The sequence below is a fragment of the Mustela putorius genome, unplaced genomic scaffold (genome assembly GCF_011764305.1).
Source record: "Mustela putorius furo isolate JIRA1106 unplaced genomic scaffold, ASM1176430v1.1 tig00000151_pilon_pilon_pilon, whole genome shotgun sequence".
NCBI lineage: Eukaryota > Metazoa > Chordata > Mammalia > Carnivora > Mustelidae > Mustela > Mustela putorius.
Window position 1 is genome coordinate 15,444,271 of NW_025421296.1, and position 21,490 is coordinate 15,465,760.

The window sequence follows — 21,490 nt, forward strand, 5'->3', positions numbered from 1 at the left end:
TCTCCTTACTGGTTATGGGTCTGTTCAGGCTTTCTATTTCTTCCTGGTTCAGTTGCGGTAGTTTATATGTTTCTAGGAATGCATCCATTTCTTCCAGATTGTCAAATTTATTGCCGTAGAGTTGCTCATAGTATGTTCTTATAATAGTTTGTATTTCTTTGGTGTTAGTTGTGATCTCTCCTCTTTCATTCATGATTTTATTTATTTGGGTCCTTTCTCTTTTCTTTTTGATAAGTCGGGCCAGGGGTTTATCAATTTTATTAATTCTTTCAAAGAACCAGCTCCTAGTTTCGTTGATTTGTTCTATTGTTTTTTTTGGTTTCTATTTCATTGATTTCTGCTCTGATCTTTATGATTTCTCTTCTCCTGCTGGGCTTAGGGTTTCTTTCTTGTTCTTTCTCCAGCTCCTTTAGGTGTAGGGTTAGGTTGTGTACCTGAGACCTTTCTTGTTTCTTGAGAAAGGCTTGTACCGCTATATATTTTTCCTCTCAGGACTGCCTTTGTTGTGTCCCACAGATTTTGAACCGTTGTATTTTCATTATCATTTGTTTCCATGATTTTTTTTTTCAATTCTTCTTTAATTTCCCGGTTGACCCATTCATTCTTTAGAAGGATACTGTTTAGTCTCCATGTATTTGGGTTCTTTCCAAACTTCCTTTTGTGGTTGAGTTCTAGCTTTAGAGCATTGTGGTCTGAAAATATGCAGGGAATGATCCCAATCTTTTGATACCGGTTGAGTCCTGATTTAGGACCGAGGATGTGATCTATTCTGGAGAATGTTCCATGTGCACTAGAGAAGAATGTGTATTCTGTTGCTTTGGGATGAAATATTCTGAATATATCTGTGATGTCCATCTGGTCCAGTGTGTCATTTAAGGCCTTTATTTCCTTGCTGATCTTTTGCTTGGATGACCTGTCCATTTCAGTGAGGGGAGTGTTAAAGTCCCCTACTATCATTGTATTATTGTTGATGTGTTTCTTTGATTTTGTTATTAATTGGTTTATATAGTTGGCTGCTCCCACATTGGGGGCATAGATATTTAAAATTGTTAAATCTTCTTGTTGGACAGACCCTTTGAGTATGATATAGTGTCCTTCCTCATCTCTTATTATAGTCTTTGGCTTAAAATCTAATTGATCTGATAGAAGGATTGCCACTCCTGCTTTCTTCTGATGTCCATTAGCATGGTAAATTCTTTTCCACCCCCTCACTTTAAATCTGGAGGTGTCTTCGGGCTTAAAATGTGTTTCTTGGAGGCAACATATAGATGGGTTTTGTTTTTTTATCCATTCTGATACCCTGTGTCTTTTGACAGGGGCATTTAGCCCATTCACATTCAGGGTAACTATTGAGAGATATGAATTTAGTGCCATTGTATTGCCTGTAAGGTGACTGTTACTGTATATGGTCTCTGTTCCTTTCTGATCTACCACTTGTAGGCTCTCTCTTTGCTTAGAGGACCCCTTTCAATATTTCCTGTAGAGCTGGTTTGGTATTTGCAAATTCTTTCAGTTGTTGTTTGTCCTGGAAGCTTTTAATCTCTCCTTCTATTTTCAATGATAGCCTAGCTGGATATAGTATTCTTGGCTGCATGTTTTTCTCGTTTAGTGCTCTGAAAATATCATGCCAGCTCTTTCTGGCCTGCCAGGTCTCTGTGGAAAAGTCAGCTGCCAATCTAATATTTTTACCATTGTATGTTACAGACTTCTTTTCCCGGGCTGCTTTCAGGATTTTCTCTTTGTCATTGAGACTTGTAAATTTTACTATTAGGTGATGGGGTGTGGGCCTATTCTTATTGATTTTGAGGGGCATTCTCTGAACCTCCTGAATTTTGATGCTCGTTCCCTTTGCCATATTGGGGAAATTCTCCCCAATAATTCTCTCCAGTATACCTTCTGCTCCCCTCTCACTTTCTTATTCTTCTGGAATCCCAATTATTCTAATGTTGTTTCGTCTTATGGTGTCACTTATCTCTCGAATTCTCCCCTCGTGGTCCAGTAGCTGTTTGTCCCTCTTTTGCTCAGCTTCTTTATTCTCTGTCATTTGGTCTTCTATATCACTAATTCTTTCTTCTGCCTCATTTATCCTAGCAGTTAGAGCCTCCATTTTTGATTGCACCTCATTAATAGCTTTTTTGATTTCACCTTGGTTAGATTTTAGTTCTTTTATTTCTCCAGAAAGGGCTTTTATATCTCTCGAGAGGGTTTCTCTAATATCTTCCATGCCTTTTTCGAGCCCGGCTAGAACCTTGAGAATTGTCATTCTGAACTCTAGATCTGACATATTACCGATGTCTGTATTGATTAGGTCCCTAGCCTTCGGTACTGCCTCTTGTTCTTTTTTTTGTGTTGAATTTTTCCCTCTTGTCATTTTGTCCAGATAAGAGTATATGAAGGGGCAAGTAAAATACTAAAAGGGTGGCAACAACCCCAGGAAAATATGCTTTAACCAAATTAGAAAGGATCCAAAATCGTGAGGGGGGATAATGGGGATAAAAAAAGTTTCAAAAAGGAAGAAAGAAAGAAAAAAAAAAAAGAAAAAAAATTTAAAAAAAAGAAAACACCTAAGAAAAATATAAAAAAGAAAAAATATATATATTAGATAAACTAGTAAAAAATCGTTAAAAAAAGAAAAAGGTAACAGTTTAAAAAATAAAATTTTACCCAAAGGTGAGAAAAAAAACAAAAAATGAAAAAGAAAAAAATTAAATTAACTGCAAGACTGAAAAAAATCACAGGGAAAAAGCCATGAGTTCTGTGTTTGGCTTTCTCCTCCTCTGGAATTCTGCTGCTCTCCTTGGTATTGAAACCGCACTCCTTGGTAGGTGAACTTGGTCTCGCCTGGATTTCTTGTTGATCTTCTGGGGAAGGGGCCTGTTGTAGTGATTTTCAAGTGTCCGCTCCAGGCGGAATTACACCGCCCTTACCCAGGGCCGGGGTGAGTAATCCGCCCAGGTTTGCTTTCAGGAGCTTTTGTTCCCTGAGCGCTTTCCGTAGGGTTCCGGAGGATGGGAATACAAATGGCGGCCTCCTGGTCTCCGGCCTGGAGGAGCCGAGAGCCCAGGGCCCCACTCCTCAGTGCGCCCTCAGAGAACAGCGCCCAGTTACTCCCGTCTGCCTGACCTCCGGCCGCGCTCCGAGCTCACCGAGCCTGCGACCGGTTCAAGGTAACACCGAGCTGTGAGCTTACTGTCGGCTCTGTCTCTGTAGCCGGCTTTCCCGTTCCAATATCCGCAAGCTCTGCGACACTCAGACACCCCCGATCCTTCTGTGACCCTGCGGGACCTGAGGCCACGCTGACCCCGCGTGGGCTTCGCCCCGGTTTAGCCTCTGGAGCGATGTCCCTCAGCGGAACAGACTTTTAAAAGTCCTGATTTTGTGCGCGGTTGCTCCGCTGCTTGCCGGGAGCCGGCCCCTCCCCCCGGGGTCTATCTTCCCGTCGCTTTGGATTCACTTCTCCGCCGGTCCTACCTTTCAGAAAGTGGTTGTTTTTCTGTTTCCAGAATTGCTGTTCTTCTTCTCTTCGATCTGCCGATGGATTTTCAGGTGTTTGCAATCTTTAGATAAGCTATCTAGCTGATCTCCGGCTAGCTGAAGCAGTCTCAGCTTGCTACTTCTCCGCCATCTTGACTCCTCCCCCTGGCTTTCTTTTTCAATATCCCTTTGGCTATTCGGGGTCTTTTCTGGTTCCATATATATTTTAGCATTATTTGTTCCATTTCTTTGAAAAAGATGGATGGTACTTTGATAGGAATTGCATTAAATGTGTAGATTGCTTTAGGTAGCATAGACATTTTCACAATATTTATTCTTCCAATCCAGGAGCATGGAACATTTTTCCATTTCTTTGTGTCTTCCTCAATTTCTTTCATGAGTACTTTATAGTTTTCTGAATATAGATTCTGTGTCTCTTTGGTTAGGTTTATTCCTAGGTATCTTATGGTTTTGGGTGCAATTGTAAATGGGATTGACTCCTTAATTTCTCTTTCTTCTGTCTTGCTGTTGGTGTAGAGAAATGCAACTGATTTCTGTGCATTGATTTTATATCCTGACACTTTTCTGAATTCCTGTATAAGTTCTAGCAGTTTTGGAGTGGAGTCTTTTGGGTTTTCCACATATAGTGTCTTATCTTCTGCGAAGAGTGATAATTTGACTTCTTCTTTGCCGATTTGGATGCCTTTAATTTCCTTTTGTTGTCTGATTGCTGAGGCTAGGACCTCTAGTACGATGTTGAATAGCAGTGGTGATAATGGACATCCCTGCTGTGTTCCTGACCGTAGCGGAAAAGCTTTCAGTTTTTCTCCATTGAGAATGATATTTGCGGTGGGTTTTTCATAGATGGCTTTGATGATATTGAGGTATATGCCCTCTATCCCTACACTTTGAAGAGTTTTGATCAGGAAGGGATGCTGTACTTTGTCAAATGCTTTTTCAGCATCTATTGAGAGTATCATATGGTTCTTGTTCTTTTATTGATGTGTTGTATCACATTGACTGATTTGCGGATGTTGAACCAACCTTGCAGCCCTGGAATAAATCCCACTTGGTCGTGGTGAATAATCTTTTTAATGTACTGTTGAATCCTATTGGCTAGTATTTTGTTGAGTATTTTCGCATCTGTGTTCATCAAGGATATTGGTCTATAGCTCTCTTTTTTGGTGGGATCCTTGTCTGGTTTTGGGATCAAGGTGATGCTGGCCTCATAAAATGAGTTTCGAAGTTTCCCTTCCATTTCTATTTTTTGGAACAGTTTCAGGAGAATAGGAATTAGTTCTTCTTTAAATGTTTTGTAGAATTCCCCCGGGAAGCCGTCTGGCCCTGGGCTTTTGTTTGTTTGGAGATTTGTAATGACTGTTTCAATCTCCTTACTGGTTATGGGTCTTTTCAGGCTTTCTATTTCTTCCAGGTTCAGTTGTGGTAGTTTATATGTTTCTAGGAATGCAGCCATTTCTTCCAGATTGTCAAATTTATTGCCATAGAGTTGCTAATAGTATGTTCTTATAATAGTTTGTATTTCTTTGGTGTTAGTTGTGATCTCTCATGAATGAAAGAGGTCCTTTCTCTTTTCTTTTTGAGAAGTCGGGCCAGAGGTTTATCAATTTTATTAATTCTTTCAAAGAACCAGCTCCTAGTTTTGTTGATTTGTTATATTGTTTTTTGGTTTCTATTTCATTGATTTCTGCTCTGATCTTTATGATTTCTCTTCTCCTACTGGGCTTAGGGTTTCTTTCTTGTTCTTTCTCCAGCTCCTTTAGGTGTAGGGTTAGGTTGTGTACCTGAGACCTTTCTTGTTTCTTGAGAAAGGCCTGTACCGCTATATATTTTCCTCTCAGGACTGCTTTTGTTCTGTCCCACAGATTTTGAACCGTTGTATTTTCATTATCATTTGTTTCCATGATTTTTTTCAATTCTTCTTTAATTTCCCGGTTGACCCATTCATTCTTTAGAAGGATGCTGTTTAGTCTCCATGCATTTGGGTTCTTTACAAACTTCCTTTTGTGGTTGAGTTTTAGCTTTAGAGTATTGTGGTCTGAAAATATGCAGGGAATGATCCCAATCTTTTGATACTGGTTGAGTCCTGATTTAGGACCGAGGATGTGATCTATTCTGGAGAATGTTCCATGTGCCCTAGAGAAGAATGTGTATTCTGTTGCTTTGGGATGAAATGTTCTGAATATATCTGTGATGTCCATCTGGTCCAGTGTGTCATTTAAGGCCTTTATTTCCTTGCTGATCTTTTGCTTGGATGATCTCTCCATTTCAGTGAGGGGAGTGTTAAAATCCCCTACTATTATTGTATTATTGTTGATGTGTTTCTTTGATTTTATTATTAATTGGTGTATATAGTTGGCTGCTCCCACGTTGGGGGCATAGATATTTAAAATTGTTAAATCTTCTTGTTGGACAGACCCTTTGAGTATGATATAGTGTCCTTCCTCATCTCTTATTATCGTTTTTGGCTTAAAATCTAATTGATCTGATATAAGGATTGCCACTCCTGCTTTCTTCTGATGTCCATTAGCATGGTAAATTCTTTCCACCCCCTCACTTTAAATCTGGAGGTGTCTTCGGGCTTAAAATGAGTTTCTTGGAGGCAACATATAGATGGGTTTTGTGTTTTTATCCATTCTGATAGCCTGTGTCTTTTGATAGAGGCATTTAGCCCATTAACATTCAGGGTAACTATTGAGAGATATGAATTTAGGGCCATTGTATTGCCTGTAAGGTGACAGTTACTGTATATGGTCTCTGTTCCTTTCTGATCTACCACTTGTAGGCTCTCTCTTTGCTTAGAGGACCCCTTTCAAGATTTCCTATAGAGCTGGTTTGGTGTTTGCAAATTCTTTCAGTTTTTGTTTGTCCTGGAAGCTTTTAATCTCTCCTTCTATTTTCAATGATAGCCTAGCTGGATATAGTATTCTTCTCGTTTAGTGCTCTGAAAATATCATGCCAGCTCTTTCTGGCCTGCCAGGTCTCTGTGGATAAGTCAGCTTCCAATCTAATATTTTTACCATTGTATGTTACAGACTTCTTTTCCCAGGCTGCTTTCAGGATTTTCTCTTTGTCACTGAGACTTGTAAATTTTACTATTAGGTGATGGGGTGTGGGCCTATTCTTATTGATTTTGAGGGGCGTTCTCTGAACCTCCTGAATTTTGATGCTCGTTCCCTTTGCCATAAGGGGAAATTCTCCCCAATAATTCTCTCCAGTATACCTTTTTCTCCCCTCTCTCTTTCTTCTTCTTCTGGAATCCCAATTATTCTAATGTTGTTTCGTCTTATGGTGTCACTTATCTCTCGAATTCTCCCCTCGTGGTCCAGTATCTGTTTGTCCCTCTTTTGCTCAGCTTCTTTATTCTCTATCATTTGGTCTTCTATATCACTAATTCTTTCTTCTGCCTCATTTATCCTAGCAGTGAGAGCCTCCATTTTTGATTGCACCTCATTAATAGCTTTTTTGATTTCAACTTGGTTAGATTTTAGTTCTTTTATTTCTCCAGAAAGGGCTTTTATATCTCTCGAGAGGGTTTCTCTAATATCTTCCATGCCTTTTTCGAGCCCGGCTAGAACCTTGAGAATTGTCATTCTGAACTCTAGATCTGACATATTACCGATGTCTGTATTGATTAGGTCCCTAGCCTTCGGTACTGCCTCTTGTTCTTTTTTTTGTGTTGAATTTTTCCCTCTTGTCATTTTGTCCAGATAAGAGTATATGAAGGGGCAAGTAAAATACTAAAAGGGTGGCAACAACCCCAGGAAAATATGCTTTAACCAAATTAGAAAGGATCCAAAATCGTGAGGGGGGATAATGGGGATAAAAAAAGTTTCAAAAAGGAAGAAAGAAAGAAAAAAAAAAAAGAAAAAAAATTTTTTTTTTTTTTTTTTTTTTAGCTTCTGGTTTTTATTTATTTATTTTTTTTTAATTTTTTAATTTTTATAAACATATATTTTTATCCCCAGGGGTACAGGTCTGTGAATCACCAGGTTTACACACTTCACAGCACTCACCAAATCACATACCCTCCCCAATGTCCATAATCCCACCCCCTTCTCCCAAACCCCCTCCCCCCAGCAACCCTCAGTTTGTTTTGTGAGATTAAGAGTCACTTATGGTTTGTCTCCCTCCCAATCCCATCTTGTTTCATTTATTCTTCTCATACCCACTTAAGCCTCCATGTTGCATCACCACTTCCTCATATCAGGGAGATCATATGATAGTTGTCTTTCTCTGCTTGACTTATTTCGCTAAGCATGATACGCTCTAGTTCCATCCATGTTGTTGCAAATGGCAAGATTTCATTTCTTTTGATGGCTGCATAGTATTCCATTGTGTATATATACCACATCTTCTTGATCCATTCATCTGTTGATGGACATCTAGGTTCTTTCCATAGTTTGGCTATTGTGGACATTGCTGCTATAAACATTCGGGTGCATGTGTCCCTTTGGATCACTACATTTGTATCTTTAGGGTAAATACCCAATAGTGCAATTGCTGGGTCATAGGGCAGTTCTATTTTCAACATTTTGAGGAACCTCCATGCTGTTTTCCAGAGTGGCTGCACCAGCTTGCATTCCCACCAACAGTGTAGGAGGGTTCCCCTTTCTCCGCATCCTCGCCAGCATCTGTCATTTCCTTACTTGTTGATTTTAGCCATTCTGACTGCATCCAAATCGGCAAAGAAGAAGTCAAATTATCACTCTTCGCAGATGATATGATACTATATGTGGAAAACCCAAAAGACTCCACTCCAAAACTGCTAGAACGTATACAGGAATTCAGTAAAGTGTCAGGATATAAAATCAATGCACAGAAATCAGTTGCATTTCTCTACACCAACAGCAAGACAGAAGAAAGAGATATTAAGGAGTCAATCCCATTTACAATTGCATCCAAAACCATAAGATACCTAGGAATAAACCTAACCAAAGAGACACAGAATCTATACTCAGAAAACTATAAAGTACTCATGAAAGAAATTGAGGAAGACACAAAGAAATGGAAAAATGTTCCATGCTCCTGGATTGGAAGAATAAATATTGTGAAAATGTCTATGCTACCTAAAGCAATCTACACATTTAATGCAATTCCTATCAAAGTACCACCCATCTTTTTCAAAGAAATGGAACAAATAATTCTAAAATTTATATGGAACCAGAAAAGACCTCGAATAGCCAAAGGGATATTGAAAAAGAAAGCCAACGTTGGTGGCATCACAATTCCGGACTTCAAGCTCTATTACAAAGCTGTCATCATCAAGACAGCATGGTACTGGCACAAAAAACAGACACATAGATCAATGGAACAGAATAGAGAGCCCAGAAATAGACCCTCAAATCTATGGTCAACTAATCTTCGACGACAAAGCAGGAAAGAATGTCCAATGGAAAAAAAAAGACAGCCTTTTCAATAAATGGTGCTGGGAAAATTGGACAGCCACATGCAGAAAAATGAAATTGGACCATTTCCTTACACCACACACACACAAAAATAGACTCAAAATGGATGAAGGACCTCAATGTACGAAAGGAATCCATCAAAATCCTTGAGAACACGGGCAGCAACCTCTTCGACCTCTGCCGCAGCAACATCTTCCTAGGAACAACGCAAAAGGCAAGGGAAGCAAGGGAAAAAATGAACTACTGGGATTTCATCAAGATCAAAAGCTTTTGCACAGCAAAGGAAACAGTTAACAAAATCAAAAGACAACTGACAGAATGGGAGAAGATATTTGCAAACGACATATCAGATAAAGGACTAGTGTCCAGAATCTATAAAGAACTTAGCAAACTCAACACCCAAAGAACAAATAATCCAATCAAGAAATGGGCAGAAGACATGAACAGACATTTCTGCAAAGAAGACATCCAGATGGCGAACAGACACATGAAAAAGTGCTCCATATCACTCGGCATCAGGGAAATACAAATCAAAACCACAATGAGATAAGAAAAAAAATTTAAAAAAAAGAAAACACCTAAGAAAAATATAAAAAAGAAAAAATATATATATTAGATAAACTAGTAAAAAATCGTTAAAAAAAGAAAAAGGTAACAGTTTAAAAAATAAAATTTTACCCAAAGGTGAGAAAAAAAACAAAAAATGAAAAAGAAAAAAATTAAATTAACTGCAAGACTGAAAAAAATCACAGGGAAAAAGCCATGAGTTCTGTGTTTGGCTTTCTCCTCCTCTGGAATTCTGCTGCTCTCCTTGGTATTGAAACCGCACTCCTTGGTAGGTGAACTTGGTCTCGCCTGGATTTCTTGTTGATCTTCTGGGGAAGGGGCCTGTTGTAGTGATTTTCAAGTGTCCGCTCCAGGCGGAATTACACCGCCCTTACCCAGGGCCGGGGTGAGTAATCCGCCCAGGTTTGCTTTCAGGAGCTTTTGTTCCCTGAGCGCTTTCCGTAGGGTTCCGGAGGATGGGAATACAAATGGCGGCCTCCTGGTCTCCGGCCTGGAGGAGCCGAGAGCCCAGGGCCGCACTCCTCAGTGCGCCCTCAGAGAACAGCACCCAGTTACTCCCGTCTGCCTGACCTCCGGCCCCGCTCCGAGCTCACCGAGCCTGTGACCGGTTCAAGGTAACACCGAGCTGTGAGCTTACTGTCGGCTCTGTCTCTGCAGCCGGCTTTCCCGTTCCAATACCCACAAGCTCTGAGACACTCAGACACCCCCAATCCTTCTGTGACCCTGCGGGACCTGAGGCCACACTGACCCCGTGAGGGCTTTGACCCAGGTAGCCTCTGGAGCAATGTCCCTCAGCGGAACAGACTTTTAAAAGTCCTGATTTTTTGCGCGGTTGCTCAGCCGCTTGCCGGGAGCCGGCCTCTTGCCCCGGGGTCTATCTTCCCGTCGCTTTGGATTCACTTCTCCGCCGGTCCTACCTTTCAGAAAGTGGTTGTTTTTCTGTTTCCAGAATTGCTGTTCTTCTTCTCTTCGATCTGCCGATGGATTTTCAGGTGTTTGCAATCTTTAGATAAGCTATCTAGCTCATCTCTGGCTAGCTGAAGTAGTCTCAGCCTGCTACTTCTCCACCATCTTGACTCCTCCTTCTGATGTAATATTTTTAATTAAAATTTTAGTTTGTTAGGGCTGCCATGACAAACTATTCCAGGCTACACTTGAACAATAAACATTTATTGCTTGAACAATAAACATTTATTGTCCCACCATTCTGGAGGACAGAAGGATTGTTGGTATTGCGGGATTGGTTTTCTTTGAGGTCTATGAATGAGAATCTGTTCCTTGACTCACCCTGAGCTTCTGGCGGTTGCTGGTATCATTCGCTTGCCTTGGCTTCTCCTGTGTTACCCCTTTCAACCCTCATTATCACATGGTTTTCTAGCTTTGTGTGTATCTGTGTTTAAGCTTCTCCTTTTTATGAGGACAGCAGTCACATTGGATTAGGGTCCACCCTATGCCAGTGTGAGCTCTTCTTAACTAGATACATTTGCAATGACCCTTTTTCCAAATTAGGTTGCATTCTGAGGTTCTGGGGGTTAGGACTTCAACATATGAATTAAGGGGAAGCACAGCTCAGACCATAAAAATGTATTTGTGTTGTTTCAAACCACCATGTTTGCAGTCAGTTTTGCACTGCAATAGATAATGCAATTGCAAAGTAGAAAGAAATTGGAATGCAGGTAAGAGTATGAAGAAATATGAGTGGTTTCCTGCTGTCATCCCTCCCTTCAAAACAACTGTGGGCACAGTTCAGAATTGCTCACTAATTCAGATGAAACACTATTTAAAGATAGAGAATGTTAGTTCCTCCATAGGAACTAGGAATTAAGAATTATATTTGATAGTTACACAAATAACAACATAAGACAATAGCATTGAATAAAGCTGATCTCAGAGTCTCCCCCAAACATAAAACATTTTTGAATGAAACATAAAACATTTTTATGTTTCATTAAATTGTTATTTGTACTTCTTCCCCTTTTCTCTTCTTGCCAGTGAATGAGAAGTGCTAAAATGTTAAGAAACAAGGGTTGACCATAACTTAAAAACAAAGTGTTATATATTTTTGTCAATTTTTAAGCCTATCATCATTTTTTTTTTAATTTATTTGACAGACAGAGATCACAGGCAGGCAGAGAGAGGGGAAGGAAAGCAGGCTCCCCGCTGAGCAGAGAGCCCAATGCGGGGCTATCCCAGGACCCTGGGATCATGACCTGAGCCGAAAGCAGAGGCTTAACCCACTGAGCCACCCAGGCGCCCCAAGCCTATCATCATTGATATATTTTTGGTATGTGGAATGCAGCATCAGGACCCTGATATTCCACAGTTGTAGTGTTTTGATCAATTTATGCAAACATGTATGTTTGAAGCTACTGTACCTTCAACTCCCCAACTTGAACTTGTTTACTCAAGTTTAATACTCAAGGAATGTCAGTCACTCCAACAAATCAGAATGTCCAGACCCATGACTAAAGCAGCTTGTTGTCTTCAGAATCTTTTGATTTCATTAAATTAATCATTAATGTCCAGGATTTCGTGTCCTGACATGTTTCCTTACCACGTGTCCATCTCTAGGCCAGACCAGATGGGGTCTATGTTTAGATATAAGTCATGGACATGACTGCAATCTACATACCCATTGAAATAAGCTTTCTTTTTTTCAGTACTCACTGCCAAACAGACTGACATCACGTTTCTACTAGTTTAATTTGACAATACCTTTAAATAGCAAGTTGTTGCTTTTATGCAAGTTCTGCAAATTGTTCTGTGCTATTTTCACTATAAAGAAATGTAAATGTAAAAAAATCCTGAAGTGTTTATACCAATTATTTTCAGGGAAATGTTTTTTAAGCTCATTTGGAATTGCCTTGAAAAACTGTCTACAAACACATTACCTTAAATTTTAATTCATTCAACAATATTTTTTGAACGTTAGTTCTATGAACAAAAGCATTTATAACTTTGACATTATGCAAAGTTGCTTATGAACTAAATAAGTCAGTCATCTTATTCTCTATAAAGTTTTTTCCAGAAATAAAAGCGATGTTGAAGCTTAATCTGTATATGACATTCTTTCAGAATGTTTTACTTCCCTTAACTCATTTAATTCTCTCACCAACTCCATGAGATAAATTGTGTTATCATCCTCATGAAGAGATGAGAAAGTGGAGTCAATAAGTTTAAGTAGTTTATCCAAAGTAATATATTTCAAATGTGGAAAGCATGGTATAACCTAGAGTGAACCCTGCAATCAAACTCTTAAACACAGAAAATAACAAAGAACTGGATATTTTAAAATAATGATTTGGCCTGTTTGATTTCATTCACTCGTTCATTAAAATATTTATTTGTGTGGATCATGTGCAGGTGCTATACTATGGGATGGGGATCAACTGGTAGGTAAGACAGAGCCCTCCTTGCTGTTCTCTCCTTAGCCAATGAAGAATAGTAGACAGAGGTACAGAGTGCTGAGAGAATGTAATTAATTTCCTTCTGACCTGGTCCTCAGTTTAAGAAAGGCTTCTTAGAGATGGTGACATGACCTGTGGTGTTTATTACTCAGGTGAGAGAGACCGAATGAAGTTGGAGCTGGATGGTTAGCCATGAGTGGTGCATTAGAGAGAAATGAGGCTGAAGACAGAAGAATGTGTGCACAGGGAAGGATTTCGTTTGACACAGTAAAGATCTAGGGCTTCATTCATAGTACAAAGGCTGAGGGATGGGTTGGGGGGCCAATTTAGGCTGTACTGGCTGAATGGGAAGTTATATGTATTCATGCATACACACATTGCATTATACTTCTTGAAAATGAGCCATATTGCTTTATCTTAATCCACATCTCTTACTGGTGTCTTCTTTTTTCTTTCCCCCACCCCAGGGAACAATTTTTTTAAAATTTAATTTTATTTTTTCAATGGCATCTTGAAGTAGTATCTGCTGTATTAACGTGCCTCCACTAAGTCATATGTAGACCAGAAATTTGACAGTATTTTTGAGCCAATATGAATTCAAGTAATCTCCTTTTATCTTCCACTCTAGATCTATTCATCCATCCTTCCACTCATTCATTCATCCAGTTAACAAATACTGGTACCATTATTCCAAAGTTGCACAAACCTCATATTCAGGAGTTTTGATCTTATTATTTCTATTTTTCTCATTCCTTGTTGTAGTGTAGCAGTTAAGAGGTTGGGCTTTTGAGACAATATATCTGGATTCAAATCCTGGCTCTTCCATAAAAAGCTGTAGTACCTTGGAGAAGGTAATGTAACCTCTTTTAGTTTCCTCAAGGTAACACTAGGAATAATAATACCCATCACATGTTATTATAAAGTTTCAAATTAATAATTGATGTTAGGCCTAAGAACAGAGTTTGAACAAGTGTAAATACATATTTATAAAAGATATATATGCATAGGTATAAAACCAAAGCATCTATCAAATTAACATACTGTTTCAATTCAGATGTTGTTTGCTTAAGAGCCAAACATTCAGCAATCAAATATGCTTTACCTCTTCAGCAATAACTAGGGATAAATACCAAATTGAATTAAAAAAAAAAAAAGATGTCAGGAATAAAAAAACCTGTCACATTAAAAGAGATGCCTGGTCATTGCAACTCTAGTGAGTTGTTCACCTCACTCTCAGTGTTCATTCTCTGGTGGAACTAGGGTGTGGGGGAGTGATTCTCTGTGTTTCTGCTCCCTTATGTGCATCAATATATACCTGCTACATTACAAATACAACTAACTCTTTGCTTTTGGGATTTATGTATATGACCTTGCATATTCTATTGGCACTCTAAAATAAATTCTAAAGTTCTATCTTCCTAAAAGAATAAAGACAATAGATAATGTGAGTTGACTTGCAGCCCCCTTTCTCTATATTCTTTCCTTTTTATATGAGGATTAAAAGGTATAATATCTGGCTTAACTGGAAATGCTGTGTTTTTCCACTTACAAACTCTTTAAAACCAAGAACCATGCCTTACTCATTTTTTATTTTCCCTACACTGCTTAGTCTAATAACTTAGTTTAGGAAGTTCCATATATTTATTGACACAAATTATATACTCTTCAGAAATAGAAAAATTAAAATAATTTAAAAAATAATTAAAAATTAAGTTTTATTACAGGAGTGAAACCCATATGTGTTAGTTTTTTTCTTTTTGTTTTCATTTCTATTTTTTCTCACCCAGATCTGCAAATACTTATGGATTATTGATTATTGATAAGGTGCTACGTTAAAGTAATTGTGTAAAAGTAGGCATGTATAGGTCTGTTAGTAAACTACATAACTTTATCTATAATGTCTCAAAAATACATTTTCAGAAGTTACAACTGCAACATTTTCAGCAGCGTGTATTTCCCATGAGTTCATGGGCAAATCTTGCCCAGTGAGGTAGTTCGTCATTGCCCCAGTTTTACCTCCCTTCTTGAGGACTTCTCTGTCCCTGGGAAGAATTCTTGACTTTCATGTTCCTCCTTGATTGTCCAAAGTTTCCCACCTGTCCCCGGCCTCAGCCTACTGAAGTGAATCAGACTTTGGAATAACCCATTTCTTTCTGCTTACTTACATTTACTGTTTTAAATTGTTTAAATCATGACTATTTCTTATTGAAAACTGGGACAAAACAAAGGATAGAGGTAGAGTAAGAAAAAAGAAATAACTATAACAATGTTAGATACATCACTGCCACCATTTTAACATGTTATTTATTTTCGATTTGTTTTAATATTGGTAAGTTCATATAGAATAACAAAGTTTTATTTTTCTTTTGTGTCTAATTTTATAGCATTTGTAGCTTATTTTGTTATTGAAAATATCAACTTACATTTTATCCTCAGCTTTGCTTAACATTTTATCATGGAACATATTCCTCTTGATTTTAACTTACATATGCTAAGGTGATTGTGTAAGTTGTCATTACTTCCCCTTCTTGAGAAATAAGTTGCTATTGCCCAATACAAAATGCTATAGCATAATCCCTTGTTTTCCGCTAATTTATGCTGCCCAGTGTAACCTCTTAGATTCAAGTGCGTAGTGAAAAGCTCTGGGATGGTTATCACGTTCCATTTCAATCTGTTTTTCCCTCCAGCATTAAAAATTCTTCCCCCTTTTTTTTTAAGCTTTATATGTAGTAGTTTTACTATTTGGAAAGGTAGGTTCTATATCATTGTGTTTCTTCTTCTCAATATACCTGGTTTCCAATCCAACTTTTTTCAGATGAAATTTAAAGAACATTTGTTTTTATTGTTGTTTCATATTTATATAAAAAATTTCAGACCATTCTCATGTGTTTTTATTGTGGTGAAAAACACCACCACCATGGTTTACTATGCAAACCATTTTAAGTGTACAGCACAATAGTGTTAACTATATGCATATTGTCCCGTAAACATTCTGTCTACCATGTTTTTGTTTCTTTCCCCATTGTCAAGTCCTCTAAGTGAAAATAATGTACCCTGTGATCAGTGTCCTTGCTCAGATTCAGCTTGCTTTCCCTGTGGAGCCTCCACAGATTTTGTAAATTGTCTTGGTATCTCACCTGCTTTGGTAAAAACAGAGATGGAGTCATATGCAAAACCAGAAACCTGTAATTGAATTGACCAAGCAGCTATCCATTTCCCTTCTCAATTAAAGAGATACTCTAGATAGGAGGATGATGGCAATCTCACACAATGCTCATGTGGATACTTTTCCCCCACAGACTGTAGGAGTAGAGGACAGTTCAGAGCATTCACACAAGAATCTCGAAAGAAACGTTCTGCTCAGTACAGCTATCCTGATGAGAAAGATAAGAACTTAAGTGATCTACTCAGTAGGTATGTACAGAAATATTTAATTTCTTTGGGCTATTTATCATAGATTTATTTCAAATATGCAGTTTGAGGGTTTTTATAGAAACCATGGCTGACTCATTTACATGTAGGATAAATTATACAATGATGAGCAAATAAGCTATGTGATAAATATGGGTTCCTTTTCACTCTGGAACATCATGTCCAGGGCATGCTCAGTAATAAATACTTCTCAATAAAGTACAGAAAATTGCACATAATAAATGTTATTTATGATTCCTTAAATCACATTATGGATATTGCTGTTTTTAAAATTCTTTTCAAAAATGGGAAACTCAGCATATTGTTTGTAATGAAAGTAATAACATTTATCAAGTTTAGTTGATTTTAATTCATATATAGTGTATAGCAAGGAAAGTTTCATTTGTGACCAAAATGGGATATTTTTGAACCCTTAGAAAATTGAGAAATATCAATCTTACTCCTTTGAAATCTGTTAGGACTTCTCCTGTGACACTTATATACAAGCTTCATATGTAGTTACTTCCTTTTTTTTTTTAATTTTTTATTTTTTATAAACATATATTTTTATCCCCAGGGGTACAGATCTGTGAATCACCAGGTTTACACACTTCACAGCACTCACCAAAGCACATACCCTCCCCAATGTCCATAATCCCACCCCCTTCACTTCTTTACAGAGTTCCTCCACACAATTGTCTTGGAAGTTTCTGAAAAGAGAAACAATGACTTGAGCATGGGTATATACAGTAGCTTCTTTTCACTGAGTAAATATTCAGTAGTTGCTTGTATAATTAAATTACCAAAACAAAAATAAAAATGTTGTAATTCACAGCCCCATAGGAGGGATACTATTGAAAACACTTTGTTACCACATGCTAGTAACTTGGCTTCACAGCAGGCTCCTAAGCATTATCATTCAGTCAAATTCAAAATATATTTTTGGAGTTCCTGCTCTCAGTCACAACTGAGAATTTGTGATGTATGTAGAAGTGAACAAGACATGGCCTTGTAAGATTTATAGTCTAGGAGAGAAAGTGGGTCATATGATAAGGGAGATGGGTGAAGGCTTCAGGCTCTGGCACAGGTTCACACCCTGTTTCCACTACTTCATGGACACAGGTTATGTAAAATTTCAGTCTCAGTTTCCTCAGCTGCAAAGTGGGCATAATCATACCTACCTTGTGCAATTATTATATTAGTAATGTATATATGTATATGTAAAGCACCTAATGGTGATGTGGGATGTAGTATTATAGGTGTTCCACAAAAGACAGGATAGCAAATGCTGTTATAGTGCTCACTATATGCCACACATTCTTTTAAATGCTATGTAAATATTAACTCTGTACAGAAGTGTTCATATAATACTGATGTGAAATCCAATTAGGATGCTGTGTAGTTCAGAACAAGGTATAGATAATTCTTTTGGGCTTTTAGCTTATGCAGAGGTGAGATGTTGAGAAAAAGACTAAGATTTTGATGAAGATTTAGGGCTTCTAGTCTGGAAAAACAGTGAGCAAAATCATGGGGGCAGAGAAAAGTTAGGTATGTTTGGAGAGTGGTAAGGCTTGACATGTCTAAACAACCTGATGTGTTCGATACTTAGGGATGAAGAGCATCCTGGAAGAATATTCTATAAAAGAAGTTTGAGGTAGCGAGAGAAAAGCCTTAAATTCTAGACTAAGGAAACTAAATCTGTTCCATGTGTTACTGGAGCTCCTTCCTGTAAGGTAGACTTGGCCAGGAGCCATAGCTCTAGTCAGAACCATTTTTAAGTAATTCAAGTGGCAGAAAATAGTCACATGGCCCTTAGTTAATTTAGCATTTCATTTGGTTTGTAATCCACTCTAGTATGTGAAATGTTTTACCAGAGTGAAATTGGAAATAGATGTTGGGTGACACATTTATAGGCAATTTCTCTTTTACTTAAAGGATGGTAATAGAGATCTGACTCTTCCAGTCAAATCCAAAGGTATGTGGCATGGACAAAATACCCACTACCTGCCTTCTGCCATGCTCTACAGTCATATCCTGTCCTTCCAAAAACATTCATTTTACTTGTTTTGAGGTAATAATTAACGTATAGTACTATTTGAACTCTTTAAGATTGTGGTGACCTTATGGACATTCTGCTTACCTGTAGCGTTAGTCACTCAGCTACAGACTGGTTAATTTCAGTTTTAGTCTCCTGCCAACCTCATCAAATTTTACTCAAACATGAGCCTCACAATCCAGAATTCCATTTATTATTGATATGATAATAAAAAGATAATACCAGCTTTGTTTTGTCTTCTAACTATACATGTTTCAGTAATCCTTTGTAGATAGTTTTGTTGTACTCAAGACTTGTTTAGACCAAAAAAGGCCAAATCCTCTCACTCAGTGTGTGCAGATCACTCAGGCTATGATTTTACTTTCACTTTTCTCTGCACATTCATCTTTCTTGCATTTACTGTCTTTTGGTCAAAAATTGATCCATTTTTCAATATACTATTCATGAGTTGACATCAGTTTAGCTTGATAAGTATTATTTTTTTCTTATAAACTCTATGCTGAGTTTCGTGTTTTTATTAATAATTTACAATGTAGAAATATCCATAGTGTCCATCTTTTTCTTCCGTTCTTCTCCCTCCTTCTCACTGGCTACCCCCAATAATCTCCCTAGCTGGTATCCTTGTCTCTCTTCTCTTTTTCCACACTGTCTAAAACACAAATATGATCAGACTAAAATGTCTGTGTAGTGGTTAAGAAAGGACTTTTAAATTTTGTTTTTTAAAAATCCTGATTTGCATTCAGCTGTGCAATTTAATAACTATATCATGTGGACATATTAACAACTAAGTCACAGTATTCTCATCTGAAAGACAAGGCTGCTTCAAGTGTCTCTTGGCACTGCTGGGTGCATTGAGTGAGGTGATGTGGCCTCTAGGGCAAAGCAATCAGAACTGTATGGTCCCTGAAGTGAATGAAGAACTATGGTCTGCTTTATTTAGCTTCCCTGACTCATTGCACCCTCCCACCCCCACCCCAGGCAGGAGTCATTACCTTCTTATTTGTCTTCCTCATACAAATGTTGTTTTTCCTGCTTGTTCATCAATCAGTCTTTTCTGAGAGAATGTTAGCAGTCTACTTACTGAAAAGGACCCTCACATGTATCTTAGCGTAATGCCTGTTACATAACCAACACCCAACACATACTTGTTCAATTGTGAACACCATCTCATTGTATAATCTGGTCTTGCCGGTATCAGCCACTCCTTACGTTCCTATACTCAGTACTTTAAATCTTGGTTATAACTTTATACAATCATCCAGACTTCCTTGCAGTTCAATCTCCTTTGACTCGACACTGATGATTTATAGGAGAGAGCAGCATGAAAACAAAAGCGTTAAATAATCTTTATTAAAATTATCTGTGGTTACTAGTATCATCCATATCAATACTTGTACACTTGAATTGATTTGAACGTAGTAAAAGCTGGTTTGTGGTGCCTCTAATTCACAGCGTCTCATGGGACATAGAGTTGATCTAGTGACTGAGCAATTGGCATTGGTAACTTCTTTTCTTTTTCAGTGCTACCTTTTCCTAAATTCCCTCTCTGATGTAAGCCTGTAACATGTCTTTGGCTTAGGAATTATTTTATAAGCTCGTAGGATCTACTGTGTCTGGCAAGCCATTTTCTTACTGAACAGTAGAAGACATATATTGGGCAGAACAAAGCAGAACAATTTTGAAAGTTACAATGGTTTTTTGACAAGGAAGAACTTTAAACACAATTTGGGAAAAAAGGAAAAACTTGGACATGAATAGCATGTCAACTAAATAAAATCTATATAAAATGTTTTTAACAATATATTATAATCATAGATGTATGGAACTTTCATTTCAATTTCCCAAACTCATTATTTACCTCTGTCTTTTGAGAACTTAAGTTAAGCTCTAGAAATCATATTTTGAATTCAGCCCAAGACTTTTTATTTCCTTTTATTATTGACAATACTGTGCTATTTTGCATCTGCTTTAAGATTAGATTTTTGTCAGACTAGTATTTTTATCTTAATTTAGTTCTTGCCATGAATTTATAATAGAACAAGGAACGTTCCCACCTGGGTGCTATATCATATATAATATAATAATTTGTCACTGCTCTTTCACTGTGAAGTGAAATGAACAATTTTTAGCAAAAGACATAATTTGAGATCTAAATAATATGTCAAATAGATATGTAATACTACATGGCATTCCCTTTATTTCCTAAGAAATACTTCCTTATCATTTTGAGTAAACTATGTGGAACAGATGTAAGTCTCTGGATTATCTTCTTATATGTCATTTAATTTTAATTTCTAATTCTAGTCACGCAAAGAAAGTCACAATGCCCTGTACACTCTAATGCCTGAGGAATATTTGTTGATCTTTTTTTTTTTTTTACCATCTGACTTCTATTTTTCAGCATTATTTTTCTTCTATTATAAACAGGCAGCAAGATTACTTGTACATTGATGAAGATGGTAGACATGTGACATTTCTGCCAAAAGCAGAGTTTGCCCAAGATTTCAGCAATTTTGCAGTGGAAACTCAAAAAACCATCAAAGCTCTCAGAGAACAGGTTTGTTTTTCCCCCTAAGCAACATGTTCTTATCGTAGAGATTGAAATAACTAGATTAAAAAAAAATCTGTCCAATGGCTCTGTAGATATATAACACAATACCCATTTCCTTATAATAGTTGAATTCAGGGAAGGAGCACTTGGGTAAAACCCATTTCTTTTCTACCAAATATCAATTTCTTCAATACATAGGGTCTCAGTGATGGAGCTATCTGCTCAGTGAGTTTCTGAGTTCCTGCTCAGGGCTTTTCTGAATAATTGTGTTTGGGTGCTCTTTTTATCTCTGTGGATGTAGATAATTTGTAACAGGCCAACACATACTTTTCTTATAATTTTTTGTTTTTGTGTTTGAAATGGAATCCAAACAAGCCTCTGAGGGATTACTGCTTTGTCTGGTTTTCCATTTCTGAAAAAGCTATTGTTAAAAATGAAATTTTCATACTCCTCTGCACTTTTGCTTATTTTCTCACTTGTTCTGGCTCATGGTTTATTTAATTTTTTCTAAAATTTGGGAATGAGTCAATGAGACTCATTGGCTTATATTAGAAATGGCAATTAGATGGTTTTATTCAGAAATGGAATTCTGATCTCT

The 21,490-nt window shown here is 37.6% G+C and overlaps 1 protein-coding gene across 2 annotated transcripts in view; it reads left to right on the plus strand.

Annotated features, from left to right (window-relative positions):
* The window catches only part of PXDNL (peroxidasin like), a 522,967-nt gene that overhangs the window by 472,821 nt on the left and 28,656 nt on the right, over window positions 1-21,490 (plus strand). For both annotated transcript variants that reach the window (XM_045075802.1, XM_013048441.2), the window contains 2 exons: window positions 16,174-16,288; window positions 20,769-20,898. In XM_045075802.1, coding sequence (XP_044931737.1) covers window positions 16,174-16,288; window positions 20,769-20,898 — 245 coding nt within the window. The remainder of the gene's footprint in view (window positions 1-16,173; window positions 16,289-20,768; window positions 20,899-21,490) is intronic.